Below are 14359 nucleotides of genomic sequence, written 5' to 3' on the forward strand. Positions count from 1 at the left end.
TCAAAGAATCAGAAAACAAGCCCTCGGAATGGAAGATAAAACAGTCCTGGTTGGAGAGGTTTAGGAAACTCTCTCCCTTGGTGCCATTTGTGCACTTAAAAGCAGAAATTTCTTGGTCGGATTTGGCAAAATTAAATATTTTGCATCCTGACGATGAAAAGCAAAAACTACACAAGCTGAGCTTTTTTTTTTCTTTTTTTACCCTAAATTTTGGCAGGAGTAGTTCTATGCCATCTTAATGCCAGTCATAGAAGCCAAGACCTAATGAAAACTAGCATCTGCTGCTCCATCTTGAATTATGAAAATAAATCCTCAAACATAGCTTTCCAGTTTGAAGCCATGTGAAGAAGGCTGCTCTCTTTGGTGCAAACAGCTTTGTTTCTGAGCCGTCGCTCCGTCAGCCTCACTGTCACTGACTTGTCGGATTCCTACTTTGATGAACACAGCCAGTCTAAAGCAGTTCCACCATCTGACCCAAAGTAACCTCAGCTCAACAGCCAAACCATGTCGTGCCCTTCCCTTTGCACACGCCTCTGGCAGACCCAGCTGAATTTGCCAGTGGACACCGACAACGTGGTGGGAGTGGTCACATGGCTTGCAGCGTGGCCAGCTGTTCCACGGTTTATTTGAAAAGTGTTGTTTCCCTTTCCAGCTGGTGAATTTTTCCTCCCCACCCAGGGGGAGTCGTGGAATCTTGCTAAAAATACGCAGTTCTGGTGAAATGTGTGAACAGACTCCTCGTGTTCGTGAACGTACTCTTAATTTTGGGCCTTTAAAATGTCTGTCCAACACAAATGTAAAGATTTGCGATACACATGAATTAGTTACAAGCTGAAATTTAGTTTGCTTTTGTTGTTTTGTTTTGTACATGGAATCTTTAATCTAGTTGTTACCACAGCTGCTTAATGAAATACATTGATATATCATAATGCTTTGGGGTGTGTGCGTGTGCGCGTGTGTGTGCGCGTGTGTGTGTGCGTGTGTGTTACTTCTAGGTAAAGGGGAGCAGTCATACCCAGATCTGCTGGCCCTGCTGATAGCCTTGCTGGTGACAGTGATCGTGGCTCTGGGAGTGAAGAACTCTGTCGGCTTCAACAACGCACTGAACATCATCAACCTCATCGTCTGGGTTCTCATGATGATCGCCGGGCTGTTCTTTGTCAACGGAGAGAACTGGGATGAAGGGAGATTCCTCCCCTTTGGCTGGTCAGGGGTACGCATGCACACTCGCAGCCGCACTTATCGCCATTGATGCATGGATTTTGATTCTGCAGTAAGACCCGATTTTTTTTTGACATGTTTACCACGGGCGCTCATGAATGCGAGTGACAATGTGTCAACTACAATCCGAAGCGTCCAAGTGCATGCAGGGCCGGCCATCTTTTTATGAGCTACGCTTTCGTTTTGTGTGGTGGTGCAGGTGATGCAGGGTGCAGCCACCTGCTTCTATGCCTTCATCGGGTTTGACATCATCGCTACAACAGGAGAAGAGGCCAAAAGCCCCAACACCTCCATCCCCTACGCCATCACTGCCTCACTCATCACCTGCCTCACTGCCTACGTCTCCGTGAGTTACTTCAATTTGTAATTCTCTAAGAGTATTTTGGACTCAACTTTTGCTTCTTTCTTTTTTCTTTATCAAGCATCACTGCTGCAGTTTTTGTTTTTTGGAATTTTTTTTATTATTCCCTTCATAATTTTCTTCTGAAAACCACATTATCACCATGGTTGCCATTAATGACTACGCCAAATTCAATTAAGAAGTCTAAGTAAGGATGATTTGATCATCCTCACTTATGGTGTTATGTCTGTGTGTAATTTTAAAGGAAATCAAAATGTGATATCCTAACTTTTTTTCCCCACATCAGTTTTTAGAAGAAAAGAAAAGTCTTTATTTTTATTGCTTACTTATGTCACTTTAATCTTACTTGTACGCCTCAGTACAACATTAATACGTCTAAATATTATAGCAAAAACATATGGATACGGGTGTCCTGCGTTTTTCTCATTTCTGTATAGACAAAGCAATGTTTTACTTCCAGTTATAAATTCATATTTATTCCTGATCTTCACATCCTAAATTTCAACTTATACTTTCAGTTCCCATGAATCCTATGAGTACGAACTGAGAAGGTCGTCCCGAATGTCGTATTCCAGACAGAGAGAAGAAAAGAGCCAAATGTGGCAGAGTGCATCTCCACCACAATCATGTATTCAGCTCAGACAACACAGGGTCGCCTTGTGTGTAGTGAGTGGATGTTGCTGTGGGTTCTGGGGAATATCAACCAATTAAAACACAAGATTTTTTATTTTATTTTATTTTTTTCAGATTTTACCTGAAGCAAAGATTACATCAGTTTTAGATCGTGTCTCCCTGTCACATCAGCTTCCACACGTTACCCCTACCATGAGCTCGGAAAAATGTTTTCCCCCTATTTTTAACCTCTGCCTGTCTTTGATCTGCCTCACGCTGCCGGCATCCGGGAGAAACGTTCCTGCTCCCGCGAGGCTTCTGTAGATCCAGAGTGAAGTTACTGACTCAATTCTTTGGCGACAGAGATTCTGAAATATGCTGGAGTTACAGACCGTAGCAAACTTTTTCATTTCTACAACGGTAGAAATTCTTATTTTCACTTGTTTCTCTGATGAGTATTCCAGGTATAGTTATTCATAACCATATTATTTAGTTGTTGTTATTAAATGACTCATAATGGCAGTCAGGAACAAACTGTTCTTTTACAAAAAAAAAATAATAATAAATGGATCAAATTTGAGTTTAAGCTTGATGGCTGAGGTCTTCTTTATACTTTGTCTTGAAACACAGACGGGCTTTTTTATAGTAAATGCTTTCTAATATTGGTTGTTTTGTAAATGTTAATTGGCTTATGGATAATATCTACTGAAACAACCATAGCATAACATGATAGGTCGATAAGTTTTCTTATGACGGAAGATTTTTAGAATGGATCTTGAGAAAAATGCTAAAATTCTAAGATTTTAGGGAATAACTGTGATGATTTTATGCTTTAAAGCATAAAATCATCACAGTTATTCCCTAAAATCTAAAGTTTAGAATCTCGATTGCGCTGACTAAGGGAAGTGAGATCCTACATAGTCTGTGTTTACTGGTGAGGACTTCACTGCTCCAGCTTGACTGAAGGATTAGGTGATCATTAGGGTCATTATTAGGGTCATTAAAATTTAAGAATGGTCAAAAACTGCACAGCTCCAAAGCGTTATCCCTAATTTTCCTTCCGATGAGTTACAGTTACCTTTAGCAACTATATTTTTAGCAATTCCATCTGCATCTAATGTAAAACAGGAGACGGGACTCTGTTGTGCTAATATTAACTATGTTCAATAGTGGTGCCAAACCTAAGAGTACAATCAATCAATAATAATTTTTTTGCCAGACTTACTGACACTATGCTAAAGATTCAGCAGGTTTTATTGCAGTAGAATAACGTCACGCTGAAAATTTCTTTAATTTTAAGCACATTTCTGATGTAATTTTCAACCATAAAATTAAATGCATCACCCCTGCTGCTGTTAATATTTTGTACAGCCATGTATGCCATAACACCTGACAAGGTATCAGGCGCTTTTCTACATTTTTATGCTAGCATTATTCATTTATTTCATTTTAACCACCTCGACTTGTGTGGTGATGAGGTAAACATGTCGGTCTTCTGGTTGTTTTAAACTTTTTATTATTATTGCTCTGGCTGTGGATATAGGCAAGATTAATAAAGCACATATTGTCATTCCAACAGTTTCTCACTTACTGTAGGCAACATAGGTCTTCCTTGATGTTCTTTTATATTTCCTGTTTTGGGGAGTTGTTAAAAAGTATGTGCCTTTCTCTTACACAATATTTAAACTCCAGAGAAACAGAAAGTTTAGGTTGACTCTAATCAACCTAAACAGTCAAGTAATATAAAAAAAAAGTCAATGAAAACATGCAATAAATGCTAGTAAGTGAGTTTTTCACCAAAAGAATATTTGTTTCTTAATTTTCTTCCTGATTAAATAAATGCCCTGAAACTAAAATAATTTAAAAAAATAATGATTTCAGGGTGACATTAAGCCTGTTAACGTGTCTAACATATTTATCAGAGGTACCAATAAATGTGCCGTCACCTATAATCCAACGTGTATGCTCGCTGAGCTATTAGTAGTTTCCAAACAGAGCAGTGGTGTAAAAATGTGCTAATGACATTTCCTGCCAGGGGGGCTAAATCTTTAACTGAAACCCATTTCTTTATTTCAGCTGTGTGGGGTTCATCTTTCTAATCACTCTCTCTTTTCTGTAGCGGTTATGCAAATCCAGCTCTTTTGCAGCACAGCAACTGTGACAGATGGCCCTGCGTGATTTCACACATCAGACGCAAGGACAAAAACATCCAGACAAGACACACAGAAACAGAGCGAATAATGACTAATGAGCAATTTGCATGCGATGGGGAGAGCTGAGCACGATATTACTGTAAAGCCAAACTGTAAGACTGTAGTTCTCATTCAGCAGCAGCTAGAGTCTAATAAAATGTCCTTCGACTGAGTCAGAAAAGGACCTTGCAAAAAAATGTTCTCTCTCATGAAAGGTTTTTGCTTCATATTTCAGTAAGAATTTGACGGTTTTTGTGTATTTTTGCATTGTAAAATGGTTAAATGTCCTCATGTTTGTCAAAAGCTAAAGGTTGCAGCATTCTCATGCACTATAGCAACACCGTATTTGTGCCTTTCCTTCAGGTCTCTGTGATACTGACGCTTATGGTCCCGTACAATGAAATCGATGCAGACGCCCCGCTGATGGAGATGTTCTCCATGCACGGCTGCATGTTCGCAAAATACATAGTTGCTGTGGGGTCCATAGCTGGACTCACTGTGTCCCTCCTGGGCTCCCTGTTTCCCATGCCGAGGGTCATCTATGCTATGGCAGGGGATGGTCTTCTGTTTAAGTAAGTCTATGCTCTTGCTGTATGTCGTTTAGTTTTCGTGCCTGGAGAAACGACACATCTTTACCGCTCTGTGTGTGTAGGTTCCTGGCCAACGTTTCTTCATACACGGAAACCCCTGCTGTGGCCTGTGTGGTGTCTGGGTTTCTGGCTGCCCTTCTGTCCCTTCTGGTCAGCCTCAGAGACCTGATAGAAATGATGTCCATTGGCACCTTGCTGGCCTACACTCTAGTGAGTGATAAGTACCGGTGCTTGGAACGTGTTTTTATATGTGTAATATCTAACCACAAAAGAGGACGCGTTCTTTTTCTGCTTTTGTCCTTCTTAACTTTCAATTCTTTAGCTGCTTTGGATTCCGTAACTAAACTTATGCCTTGTTTGCATTGAGCCGTATGGAGCCTGAGTTGGTGGGGTTCGCCATTTTATGGCCCGGCATATTCAGGAGAGCTTTCCACCACCAGCAGGCAGGGTTAAACCCAAATACGGTTAAACCCGGTGCATCGTACTAGTGTAACAACACACCTAATGCACTAGCATGTCTCGTACTTGCTGCAAGCAGTGGCGTTTTTCTGTCCTCCAATTAATGGACTTCTCTCTCTCTCTCTGCGCAGGTAAGCCTTTGCGTGCTCCTGTTGCGTTACCAACCCGAGGGCGACATCCACGGCTTTGTGAACTTTCTCTCCGAGGAGCAGAACAAGAAGAAAAAGGAAGGCATTCTGGCCGAGTGCGAGAAAGACGCTTGCTCGCCGACCAGCGAGGCCGACGAGTACGGCGGTCAGATCACGAACACCTGCGGGGCCAAAAACCTGCCGTCGCTGGGCGACAACGAGATGCTGATTGGGAAACCGGACAAAAATGCGTACAGCGCCAGCCATCCCAACTACGGCACGGTGGATATGGCAACCGGCATCGAAGCAGAGGAGTCAGAAGGAGGGATGTCTCGACGGCTCAAGAAGCTGATCGGACCTCGCTACTACACGCTGAGAATCCGTCTAGGCCTCCCTGGGAAAATGGACAGGCCAACTCTGGTCACGGGGAAAACCGTCACCGTGTGCGTGCTGCTGCTGTTCGTCTTGTTCTTCGCTTTCTGCTCCTTCATCATTTTTGGTAGGAATAAATCAGCGATGCTTTCGTCCGAGGTACGAGGGTCCAATCACAGTTTGTTCCCTCTGTTTCAGGAGCTGACTTTATCACAGAAGGTCGTTGGTGGGCCTTGCTCCTACTAATCTTCTTCATCATCTTCATTGCCCTGCTGATCATCATCATCCTCCAGCAGCCAGAAAACCCTAAGCGGCTGCCTTACATGGCTCCCTGTGTGCCATTCGTACCTGCTTCAGCCATGCTGGTCAACATCTACCTCATGCTTAAGCTCTCTGCCATCACCTGGATCCGATTTTCAATCTGGTGCCTCATTGGTAAGCAGACACTTTCACGAAGACTTTTTGTTTGCCAGAAAAAAAAAAAAAAGTCTGATACGGAGAGAATCCAGGTATTATCCAGGACAGATGGAAACCAATGTTTTGGTTTCAAGCAATAACTCTGCTCAGATTGCTTCCAATAACAGAAGATATTATTCATTTAATGGCTCAATTTGCCAAGAAACCCCAACGTTTATTTCTTTAGCCGGAACAAAAGCGTATCGGGTTTTCTTTTCATTTCTTCCTCGGTTGTAAGCTAATTTTTTAAACTTTATTGAGTAAACCTGTAGTTTTCTCTATTTTTCTTGTTTTCTCAGATTTGATGACGTTTTGGCTGTAATCTCAAATTTATGTTATTGGCAGAGTACACAACCCAGTGGCAAGTTTACCAAATAAGGTGTAAAAAATGTGGCACTCGTAGAATCAAAGCCAACAATAATCTATTCTTTCTTATTATTCGTTGTAAATACGCTGAGTTCAGTTAGATTTAACGGGGCCACCTGTGAGCAGAAATGTTTTAAGTCTTGCCACATATTCTTGATATAATTTTGTTCTGGACTTTAACTAGACCATCCCAACACAGGCGGACGATTTGATCTAAACAATTCCATTACATAACTTGTATGTCTGAGGTCGTCGTCCTGCTCGAGGCGAGCCACTGCCCAAATCACAATCATTTAGCAACTTTTTTCCAAGCTTTCTTTCAGGATTACCTTGTATTCCATTCAGTTCAACTTTGTATCAGTTTACACCAGCTTTCCAGTTCTTCACGTTGTTTCATACAAACACAAAGCAGTTGCTCTGGGTAATGCGCAGTGCAAATTATGCGTTAAGGACAAAAAAGTAAATTTGTGTTTAACCAAAGCTCCTTGTTCCACTTGTTTGTTGTGCAGCCAATCTGGTTTGTAGCAAACTGCACACTTTGATATCCTTTGTGTCGGAACATAAAATCCCATTTAAACACATTGAAGTTTGTGATTGTAATGTGACAAAAGGTGGTGGAGTACCATTTAAAAAGATTCACGCAGACATAAGGAAAACTAGAACAAAGTGTTAGATATGTTTGAGCTGTTCTTTACAAGTAATTGGTTAAAAGTAATGTAAAAAACAAAAATTTGACTGATTTTAATTTTTTGTGGTCATGATAGGTCATGCTTATGTTCAGTAAAAATTAACAGTTTCTCATTGCGCATGAAGCTTATATTTACTTGATGATCTCAGATTGTTTGTGCGAAATTTGATACTCGAGCATTTTAGACATCAGTGGAAAAAGTCACTCCTCCTGCCCGCTCTTTCATACTTTGTTTCTTCTATGTTCAGTGAGATGTTTCCATGTATCCCTTCAAGGTGTGCTTATCTACTTCGGCTACGGCATGTGGAACAGCACTCTGGAGATCACGGCCAGAGAGAACGAGGTGCACGCCTCCACCTACCAGCGCTACGATCAGGGCGTGGACGAAGGCTTCTGCGGCTTCGACGACGACTTCTACCCCCCCGCCACTGACGCCTGGGGCGCGCCCGGCGGAGGATTAGAGGCGACTCCACCTCCAAAGGCGAAACCTGAAAGTGACGGGATTTCGTCGAAAGGTGGAGGCAGAACCATTGCTAACAACGGCCTAGCGGAGGAGGATCCCATGGACTTCTGAAGGGGACTGACTTCTGTGTTACATTGAATGTACTGCCTTGTCTGATGCCTGGGGGAGGGAAGAGGCCGTGTGCGAGTGCACGACTGATTACGGGGCGCGCGAGTGTGTGTGTGTGTGTGTGAGCGCGTGTTTGCATGCTTGCACGAGTGTGTATTTGTTTTACGTATCAAACCCCCCTGGGCTAGATGGTTTTTGGTTAGTAGAACGGTTTGTCTTTTACCTTCGTCAACTTCGCCTGGGATGCTGCCTCCCCCCCCACACACACACACAAATGTGGACATAAATGTCTTCACACTTTCACAGATCCGGTCTCTTTAATCAACTTCCCAAATAAAGGAGGACATCTGAGAAAAGTGCGAACAAAGTGAGAGATTTGTGTTTTGGTGATGGAAGTGGAGAAACGACATGCTGTACCGAGCAACTTTTTAACTGTGTAGTCAAGAACTTTGGCACAGGAGAGAAATGAAGGGTGATGAGAGGGTCGTAGATGAGTCAGCAACTGTCTTCCTGTTCCAGCACAGGCAGACAGGCAGGAAACTATCATGGCAGCGTGATTAATACAAAGGCTTTCCGATGGCAAAGTCTGACTGTCTGTTTTCAGCTTTTGTACAAAAACCTGAAGAATTTGTCTAAAACACATTCTTAAACCTAAGCTGAACATCTAGCCTGAGGGGGTTTCCACCGGGGGATTTGGGGTAAAGGGTGTCGATGTTTTCTGTGACGACTAGTTCTTGGACTTTGCTTGTAATAGTGCCTTCATCAACTATGTGTGTTTTTTCTGGTCGTGTCAGTTCTCTACTTTGATTTTTGTTTTTTTGTTTGGCCTGTGTATGTGTGCGTTCTGTTGTACTGTGCCTTGCAAAAGTATTCACAAACAATGAACTTCCCATATTTCTGATACGTTCCAATTACAGGCTTCAGCCTATTTTATTTGGGTTTTAAGTGACAGAGCAAAACAAAGTAGAACTTGTTGTCAAACCAATCCTCTGCAGATTCAGCTGGAATTGTTGGAAGATCTGGAATTGCTGGAAAGTCTTTCCCTGCTGTTTTGTGTTTGTGGAATCCTTCAAACAGGTTAACTTTCAGGTTTCCTTTTTTTTTTAACTCCACCCACTGTCCTTCAACTCTTTCTAGCTTATTATTCACCATGGTCGGGTGGGAGGGGAGTAGAGGGGTGTTTAGACATTTTGGTGTCTCCTAAGGCTGATGGCAAACTGCAAATGGGACTTCCTACTGCTTACTACTTCTCTCCCCTTTTCCCCAAATCCCAGATTTGTGGACTTCACAGCTAATAGTTGCCATTTGAGCAGATTCTTATTCCTGAGGTGTGGGTCTCTGCGGCTCCTTCATTGTTGCCACGGGCCTCTTGGCTGCTTCTCTGATAATACTCCCCTGCTAGGTTTAGGTTTATGGCCAAGTCTTCATGTGTTTGCATTTATGTCACTCTTCCCATTTTTGATTGATGGATTAAACAGAACTTTGTGTAATCTTCAAATACTTAAAGACTTTTTATTGGCCTACCCTTGCTTTAGGCATTCCTACAACTACATCTCTGCCCTGACTGGCACTTTTCTTGCTCTTCATGATGCTGTTTGTTCTCTAATGTTTCCTAATGTCGCACTACTTTGTATTTGTCTATCACACAAATTCTCAATACAGTACAGAAAGATGAAGTTTGCAAAATGTAAACATACATACATACTTTTACAAGGCATTGTACAGGAAGTGCACTCAAACTTGAGTTTCATGTGAATTTCTCTGTCCGTGTTTGCACCGAGTGGGCTCTTCAGGATTTTTAATTTTCAAAATACATTTTGTTGTTCCCTCGCATGGAACTGAAATCCATCCACCTGCTACCAAAAACAAAATGTGCAACGAGAATTGCCAATCAAGTTGTAGAGATTAGACCCGGTAGATATGCACAGACCGAGAGAATAGGTTGAGTCCTAGTTGGCGACCTGCAGTGTTTTCTGTGTGCTTTTTGTATTCAAGCTTATGAGGTTCTCTCTCTTTGTCAGACCTGTAAGTAATTCATTCTCTCTTTAGTTTTTGGAAAGTTTATTTAATTTTTTTTTGTTAACTTTTTTATCGGTGAGGAGAAAAGAGACGCTGAAATCGAATCCTTCCTATTTATATAATCTCTTCTCTCCTCCTCCTTCATGGGTTTCCGTCACTTTATCTTTGCAAATTTCCATCTGACTTTTTTTTTTTCTCCAGTCCAGCTCTTTCATTTTTCATTTACCATCTCACTCCCCTCTTGATATCAATCGGGCCACGTCGGCAGAAAGTAACCTCTCCGAGTCGCAAGTAATAGGCCACCAAAGATCGACTTGCGCTCTGGAAACGCAACAGCAATCTGCTTATGGTCTGTCGATTCGCTCGCTACGTTTTGATTTAATAGTCTCCGCTATCCGCCATCTGATTCGTAACCAGCACTCATTCTGCTGCTGGTGGTTCGGCTCCAGTGTTGTCCCGGACTAGAGTAAATGAGCTACACTTTTACTCTTATGCTTTTTTTTTTTTTTATGTGTGTTGCATATACGGACAGTTGTCTCAACGTCCCAAAGAGATTAAATTATTGCATTCAAAACGCGGGCTTGTTGTTGCAGTTAAAAATAAAAGACAAGCACTTGTTGGAGAAAGAGCTTTACATCAAAAAAGAAACATATGCAGAGATATTTCTTTATACAGTAAGTGGGATTTTTACAAACAACCAAATAGCTCATTGTTATGCTATGACGCTGAGGGTGGAGGTGGGGGGCGTGTTCTCCTTCAATTGCTTCTGGTGCTGCTGTCTGCCCCGATTGTTGCCCCTCTACCTTTTCCTTGTGCGCCCCTGTTGCTGCATTGGTCCCTTTCAGGGAAGCCTTATTTGTCTGATGCACTAAATCTAAGGATGCCACGCTAAACCCGTCCCACCTGTCCTCCTCTCCCCCCACCATAATCATCGAAAGCTTGAAAGACAAAAAGGAATTTCTTCGCGGTTCAGGAAATGCTAAAGGAACGTTCTTATGCAAATGTTTCATGAACTTACTGTCGTATTTAACTAGGGCTTGTCAAAGGTAAGGATGTGAACATCACCATGATCTGGTTTAACGTAAGGTTTGAATTTTCTCATCAATTTTCCTTTTTAAAGGAAATTAAAATGAAGCCGTCAGAGCTGAAGATAACTGTAAAATACCATAGGTTGTGTAGAAATGAACATATTCAGAGAACCTGGAGAGTTAGCAACTATTTCTGCTCTGCAAGTATTGGCATTTGCACACATTGAAACGTGCAGTTTATTGTCTTTTATATAACAACGTCAAATTGTGAAGAATTAGAATTTAGTATTGTAATACCAAATTCAATATCAGTTTTAGAGCCAACCTGCACTTCTAGATGCTTTTGTTCTATATTGTTGGAAAAAAGTGAATGTCCACAGTTTATTAGACTGTCAGGAAAACAATAAAACAACTAGAAGTTAATAGGTGTGCTCCACCAACAGGTGGTGGTAACATTGACATTAAAGACTTTGAAGTTTGACAGAAGAAACGTCTGAGCGGCTACAGCCAAAGGATCTCTCAAAAATAATTTCCCTTTGCCCATGCTGGGTTTGATGCTGTTTATCAGTTCAGATTGTGTTCAGACCGAACCCACGAATTGTGATATAATATTTACGTACCTTTACATCAAGACTGAGTAGAAAAAGTGCTCTTTATTTGAGTTGTGTTGTTTTGTCTTTGAAATTAGGTTTTAAGGTAAACTGAAAAAATATATTTGTAGTAATGTTCTCTGACCTAAATGTTTTTTTTTTCTTTAAATGCATTTGCGTAGAAAATTATTGCTCTTGATTTTACTATTAAAAAAAAAAGATATTTTGACTATATGGTCCAACCCTATGCTCAGTTGGAATATCTTACATGACCACATCAGTTTCCTCCCCGTCTCTGTTCATAACTTTCAAAAGCTTTACAGTCACAGCCAAAAACAAACATGCAGATTCATTTGATTCCACGTCTCAGATTCTGGACTGTACAGTCATCTGTTTTTTTTTGTTCTGTATATTTGAATCAAAGACTGCGTGAACGCATGTGCAGTGCAGACGTATGTGACTGTGTGTTCTGACGTCTGCTCGTGGTCCACGCCTGCGCCTAAATGTGACCGTCTGCTGAATGTCCAGCATGTTTCTTGTGCACAAGGTTCAGTTTCTAAATATTGTACTTGCATGTTGGTTACGGATCTCAACGGGACACGATAGACATTTGGCGAAACCAAATTCAGGCTTAGTTCTAATCTGCCTTGGAGCCCTGGTTTGATTCAGAGCATGAACCACGTATTTTTTTTTGTTGTTGTTTGTTTTATTTTTATTTTTTTAATTAGCTACCAAAAGCACTGCCTAGAATTCTTCTCTTGTTCATTCTAATAATCTCTCTCTTTTTAAATATATATTTATGTTTATTCCAACCTAACATTTAAAAACCCACTTGTTCACTCCTCTAGGTATGGAAACCACGGCTCCATTTGACAGAACTATGTAGCAAACAGTCTGATTTCCTGGCTGACTTCCTTCACACCCTGTCATACATCTATAATACACACACTAAAAACTGCTGGGTTTAAAAACAGACCAATTAGGGTCCTTTTGCAAAGTCAAACATGGACCAGCTCACCACAATCTGGTTGTGGGTTTCCACCATACCGGGTGGCGTCGCAGAGGTTGTGTAAAACAATGTGGTAGTGAATGGACGTAGCTGAAAATCTCACTTTTCTGCACGTGATCAGTTTTGTTTGGCTCTAAAAGTCACATCAAACCGATGCTACAGATGTGGTGATTGGAAGGAAAGTCGAACTATGGATTCAGTCTGTCATTCATTTGGCTCAGACACGTAGAAAAAACAAGTCACATCTTAGTAGCTTTTATTTCGTCCTGTTGAAGAAGTTTTGATCAGTTCTTTGTGTAGTTCAGAACTTCTCTCACCCCAAAAAAAGTTTGTTTTCCCACCTATTTTGAACTACCTGACAACATTATTCTAGCATTCTGATTAAAGAAACAACCCAGCAGTTTTTGTTTTTTTTTTTTATGTGAATTTCTCCTCTCAACCACAACCAAGACAAAGTACTTTGTTTTGTTTTTTTCACTTTTAATTTACAGAAATCAAAGTTCCTTATCTGCAGTAGTGCCGACTTCCTTGGTATGATCAGCTTATAAGCTATTTTACAACAAACACCCATGATTTCTTTTATTAGGAAAATCACGAGACAGAAATGCAATGTTTTTCTGTGAGTCACCAGCTACAAGCAAAAGCTACGATCCAGACACAAAATACAGTGCTAAAGAAGAGTGACGGACAAAAAAAACAAAAAAAAAAAACAGAGAGAGAGAGTATTTTTCTACAGCTGTTTCCCATCTACACGACCTCCTCGGGTGGGCGTGCCGAGCCGAACTAGGTGGGGTTATTGGTCTGTCCTTCATGAGTGTTTCTTTAATCACAAGGAGGCCTGCTATAAACTGCTAAAATCTATTTTTTGAATAAATGTAGTCTCTAGAAATGTAGAGCTAATTTCTTTAATTGTCTTTGAATTGGTTGCTGTACATGTCGATAGGGCTTCAGATGGTTTAGGCAAACTGAAGAGGAAAACAATGCTGGATACTATTTTATTATCAGGCTATAAGAGCTAAACTACATTTAAAAAAAATTATATAATCTAGACTTTTGCCACTGTTGCTTTTCAAGTCAGCTACTCTGTGTTGATTTTGTGCTGGAGAAGGAATGCCATGTTCTGCACATGTTCAATGTTTGCGGCCAAGTGTCCAGTCAGTGTGTGTAAGACTTGTTGAGATTGGCTTCCCTCGCGTTGGCTAAATATTCTGTTGCTCTCCTGTAAATTTGCCACAAACCTGTATATTATTGTTGTGTTTGTTTCTTTCGAATTTGTGATAACTTTTTATCCTAGGTGCACGATATTTTATTTCATTTTTTTGCTGAACTGTTAATATTGCTTCCATGTATTAATGAAAAGTTATTTATTGCAAAGATTAAACAGAGGTTTGTTCATTTATTAACATATGCAATAAATAGAGACATGCAGTCACGGACTATAAAGTGCACACACGTTCAGTCTTGCATGCAGTTTCAAACCAGATGGTTGCATTGCACCGACGTTCATTCAGACATTTTCATGTTTTAGTTCATACAGGGTTATAATTTTTTCCAGTAGCCAGATTATGTCGTGTTTGCATGACGAGCGAGATGAAAATCTGTAGCTAATTTTTTTCTACCAATCTTTATTTTAACTCTTCAAATTATTCAGACACTGAACTTGAAGAGTGAGCTCCAACAAGATTTCTAATGTTGCC

General features: G+C 40.8%; 1 protein-coding gene across 3 annotated transcripts in view; it reads left to right on the forward strand.

The window, feature by feature from the left end:
• Positions 1–14061, forward strand: part of slc7a14a (solute carrier family 7 member 14a) — a 28493-nt gene extending 14432 nt beyond the window's left edge. For 2 of the 3 annotated variants that reach the window (XM_008399181.2, XM_008399180.2), the window contains 7 exons: positions 996–1213; positions 1421–1567; positions 4750–4958; positions 5039–5186; positions 5567–6062; positions 6134–6370; positions 7721–8019. In XM_008399181.2, coding sequence (XP_008397403.1) covers positions 996–1213; positions 1421–1567; positions 4750–4958; positions 5039–5186; positions 5567–6062; positions 6134–6370; positions 7721–8019 — 1754 coding nt within the window. Of the gene's footprint in view, positions 1–995; positions 1214–1420; positions 1568–4749; positions 4959–5038; positions 5187–5566; positions 6063–6133; positions 6371–7720 lie in introns of all 3 variants that reach the window. The other variant, XM_017302508.1, reaches the window with a different exon arrangement.
• The last annotated feature ends 298 nt before the right edge of the window (positions 14062–14359 follow it).

The sequence above is a fragment of the Poecilia reticulata genome, linkage group LG22 (genome assembly GCF_000633615.1).
Source record: "Poecilia reticulata strain Guanapo linkage group LG22, Guppy_female_1.0+MT, whole genome shotgun sequence".
In the NCBI taxonomy this organism is placed as follows: Eukaryota; Metazoa; Chordata; class Actinopteri; order Cyprinodontiformes; family Poeciliidae; genus Poecilia; species Poecilia reticulata.